Source organism: Primulina huaijiensis, chromosome 1, assembly GCF_012295235.1.
Source record: "Primulina huaijiensis isolate GDHJ02 chromosome 1, ASM1229523v2, whole genome shotgun sequence".
Taxonomy (NCBI): Eukaryota; Viridiplantae; Streptophyta; class Magnoliopsida; order Lamiales; family Gesneriaceae; genus Primulina; species Primulina huaijiensis.
This window is the reverse complement of record NC_133306.1, coordinates 17,427,072-17,431,344: the sequence shown is the minus strand read 5'-3', so window position 1 is coordinate 17,431,344 and position 4,273 is coordinate 17,427,072. Positions and strand designations below refer to the sequence as shown.

The 4,273-nt window shown below is 36.4% G+C and overlaps 1 protein-coding gene across 2 annotated transcripts; it reads right to left on the bottom strand.

Moving 5' to 3' along the window:
• Nucleotides 1–1,246: 1,246 nt before the first annotated feature.
• LOC140982052 (uncharacterized) lies at nucleotides 1,247–3,387 on the bottom strand. Of its 2 annotated transcripts, none has more exons than XM_073448473.1 (2): nucleotides 3,222–3,387; nucleotides 1,247–3,083 (listed from the first exon to the last, which is right to left on the bottom strand). In XM_073448473.1, exon 2 carries the CDS (start codon nucleotides 2,890–2,892, stop codon nucleotides 1,405–1,407), a length of 1,488 nt encoding a protein of 495 aa, XP_073304574.1. In that variant the 5' UTR covers nucleotides 2,893–3,083; nucleotides 3,222–3,387; the 3' UTR covers nucleotides 1,247–1,404. The 2 variants fall into 2 exon arrangements, with proteins under 2 accessions (XP_073304574.1, XP_073304570.1); XM_073448469.1 differs by having other exon boundaries at nucleotides 1,247–3,020; nucleotides 3,222–3,386.
• Between the last annotated feature and the right edge of the window lie 886 nt (nucleotides 3,388–4,273).

The window sequence follows — 4,273 nt, the reverse complement described above, 5'->3', positions numbered from 1 at the left end:
ACGAAGGTGTCACGGATGGGCCGCAGCGGCGCACATCTGGGTTGTGGTGGTGATCGGTCAAGGGTATGCTCCAAACAGGGGTGACTGAATTTTAGTGTTGTGAGGAGAAAGGAAAAGTCTAGCATGTAGATATGACATGTATTGTCATATTTATAATTTGCATGGATTGATTTAAATTGTCAATGTACAATTTAATTGCAGTGGGGAGCTAGAATTTAAAATTTTTTACAATAGGAAACCCTTAATATGAAAATCTAACATATGGACTGATTCATGAAAATATGGCTGGAAGCCCTTAATAAAATATTTCTGACAGAAGACTAATTTTAAATTGAAAAAGTGAGTGAGAATTTTAGCCTAAATTGCCCTATTATTAATGCTGCGACATATTTATTTTCCATGTTTATATAAATAACATATATATGTATATATCGAATTATATATTGCCCATCAAATTAAATACTTCTGATTACACCCTTGTGTGGATCAAATCAAATGATAACTATTAAATTTGTAACAATGGTGATAAAAAGATCTAATTTTCCGCTCAACTCATCTTCCCGCAAGATCATTGATGCTATAGCTAGAAGCATTAAATTAAAAAATTCGGAAAAATAGGGGAAGAAACCAAATCGACATGGTTGTAAAGAATGGAGGCGGAGGCGGTGGTGATAACAATAATGTGGCTTCGTCTATGTTACACTCTCGATATATTTATATAAGATGTTCGTGTGAACTTATGAATTTAAAGAAAAAAATGGAGATGACTCCACATATTTTGTTTGAATTCATATGAGAACATATCGTGTAAAAATATATCAGAAATTACACTACTAAAGTAATGTCGAATGAGCTGAATGGAGTGGAGACTTGCGGGGGAGGGAGTAATGAAAAATATTGCCAACTGGGTGGAACAAAAAGACTTTTCTGCCCTTCAGGTACGATTGTAAAAATTAATCTGAAGTTTTGTTTGGATTGGTAATTTTTAACAATATCGTTAATTTGGTTTAGTTGAACTTGGTTAAAATTTGGTTCGATTGGTGCTCTGGTTTTCACCAAAAAATTTAAATGATTGAACTCACCCATTCCTCACCCCCCTGCATTATTCTTTCACAAGGAGCTAAAAATTTGTATACCTCAAGCAAAAAAATAAATTAATATATGAGTTTTCATTGAACCTTGATAATTATAACGACCTATCAAACGATCCACTAATATAGCTTTAACATACAGGAGCAATTCTGGCTCAAGTTATCAAGATTCATAAGAAACCATTCTCATATGAGCTGAAGTCGAAGGATTAACATAATTTGTGTACAATTTTCCTAAATTTGATCTGCTTGATAACTATGCCACCCCTTGAAAAGATCAGTAAAAAAATATGATAATATAATACCTTATCATTCAAGACAACACAAATTCATTCGGGGGGCGAAGGCTAACAAGAACCTCATGCTCCTCTGGTCCTAGACGATGTTTAGGCACTTTGATCTCGAGAACGGTTCCACTCTTGTCGAAGTACGCTTCTAGCTTCGCATCATCCGGAATTCGGGCCGGTAGTGGGATCTCCCTTTTGAATTCTCCGGGGGGGCAATGCTCTGGTGCTGGATCGGTAAGCTTGAAGGTTCGATCATTTCTTTGAATAAATGGCATGCATGCTGTGCTGACAGATGAAATCTTCACCACACCATGGGTGAGATTATTCCACCAATGGACTTTCACCCTTTCGGGATCCACAAAAGGCAAGGTAACAAATATCAAGTATCCTTCATCGTCCTCGTAAATAGATTTAGCAGCTGTAACTGGACCATAGACATTTCTCATCACCCCACTGAACTCGCACAACCAAGGAGGTTCGATGGGATTGAAGTCTGCATCTTGGTGCAGATCTCCATTAAGATTATTATGAAGAGAACAATCTTCATCATTTCCACGTGAGAATAGATCTTTCCTTTTCTTGTTGCAATCAGAAAGATCTATTCCATTACCATTTACATGGTTTGATGGCTGAGTTGATAAATTTAAACCCGACCCATTAAGCAGTTTCTTTGCGTGGTTGTTCTTCAAAGGAGGAAGCAGTCCTTCGAGCTCAAAATCTGTATTTGGTAGGTTTCTCCATGAACTGAATTCTTTAGCTTCAGGTGGGACACAAAAGTTAAGTTCTCGACCAGTCAGTTCCATCCACTTCTTTTGTTCTTCCTCATCGAGGCTCGTAAGTTTGGGCGATGCGACCAGTTCAATACCATGAACACACTGTGGATTGGAGAGTCCTCTGTAGTGTTTCCGCTGCATTTTATGAGACCGAACAAAACCCCTTTCGACGCTGAATGGAAATGGACGTTCCCCATGGCGCGAGTTGCCATTCATGTAACTTCTCAACTGCATTTTACCCAACGCATTTTCAGGTCTATCCTTAAAAACCCACATATACATATTTTCCATATCATGCTGTACCAAGAAGACATCGAGTTGCAGATCGGACTTATCAAAGCCAGAAACCCCATTACTATCTCGAACTATGTTGCACTTTGATTTATCCTTTAAAACAGGCTTAAAATAGAAGGCAAAGAAGAACCAAGCACCCCACACACTATCCAATCTCTTCGCACATTTCCGCACCATTTTAGGCAAATCGAGAAGCTTATCAGAATCATTATTAACTTGGTGCCCGAGCCCAACCTCGAGCATATCAAAAGAGTCATGGTTCCAAGACTGAGCAAGTGGTGGTGGACTACGTTCCACCGACAATGGGAGATTAATATCTGGGGGTCCCGAAAGATCAACCTGCCTATGGGTTTCGGCCTCGTCGTGACAGATAGCAATCGAATCCATTGACAAAAATGTTGAGGGATAATTCTCAATAGTTAAACCTGTCAGCAAATCTTCTCCCATCTCCAAAAAAGTTTATCTTCTAAGTTTATGAAATTATAGTCAGGTATCTATATAGTTCCAGGGCTAACTCTTACACCCACCAAATTCAAGGTAAGAGGACCAACAAAAATCCTGTTAGCAAGGAACCCCTACAAAAACAACGCAGCACCGATTTGAACTGAAAATCAATAACGCCACCGAACACCGCTAATCTAATTTCAATTAAAAGGAAGCTCAAATTTATGAACTCCAAAAAGATCAAAGAAACATAAAAATCAGTACAGTCAACGAAAGGCAAAAGAAAGAGAAGCGAAAGGGGCATAATACGAGGTTAAGATCTCAGAAATTACCTTTCTCAAGAGGATCGGATCGTGAATCCACCATCTGTGCAAGCAATTATCTCGAAATATTTACAACCTAGGGGAGAGGAGGAGAAGCTGAAACCAATTCAGATTGGGATAAAAATTACGAAAGCAAATTGGCTACTGGTTCCGTTAAAGAAAACGCCCGTGATAACGGCCGCAGGAGATAACGATGATGTTATGCAAACGGCCACACGCACATAAAAGTAGGTGCCATTGACCGATATAATCATATTCTTCACTTATTCTGAAACAGAAACAAGAGTAGATATTTTGTTATATGGTTATGGATCTTTATTTATAAGATGAGTTTGTATTATTTATATTTATAATAAAAAATAATATTTTTTATGAATGACTAAAATATAATATTTATCTCACAAAATTAAATTGTAAAATCGTCTCACGAGAATTTTTATTTTATAAAAATTTGATAATTCTAGTACAAACGACTAGAGAACCTTTTGGTTAGTTAATTCACGATAGTAAACACATAATTTAAGCACGAAATCCATTAATGTAGAAGTTCTATGTACTAATATTGTAACGTCCCAAAAAGTTGAAAGTTCACGTGAACCACATGCATGCAAGTTATAAAATTTCTTATGTATTTTCAATAAATTGTTTTAATTGCATGAATTGATTATAGTAGACATGTTTATATGTTTAAAATGTAGTTTTCTACTAGAATGCATAAAACTGTGTTTTAAATATTATTCGACACGCGATCGAGGAACGGAGACCGGAGACCATATAAGAGAAAATATTTTCATTAATTGATTATTTTTAATTATTTAATATATGGTATATTTTAATAGGTATTTTAGAAAATGTGGTGTTTTTATTCGTCGAGTCGTATTTTAAACCAGTAATCGATTTTCGATAAAAATAGGGACTTTTTGAGAATCCGTCTAATACTTTCACAAACTTTCCTAAACAAAATATTTTAAATATTATCTAATGAGCTTGATGGGCCTAATATACTAGGTTAATGGGTCTAAGCTTGCACCGTGACGTCTACTCATTTAAAAGTGCGGATA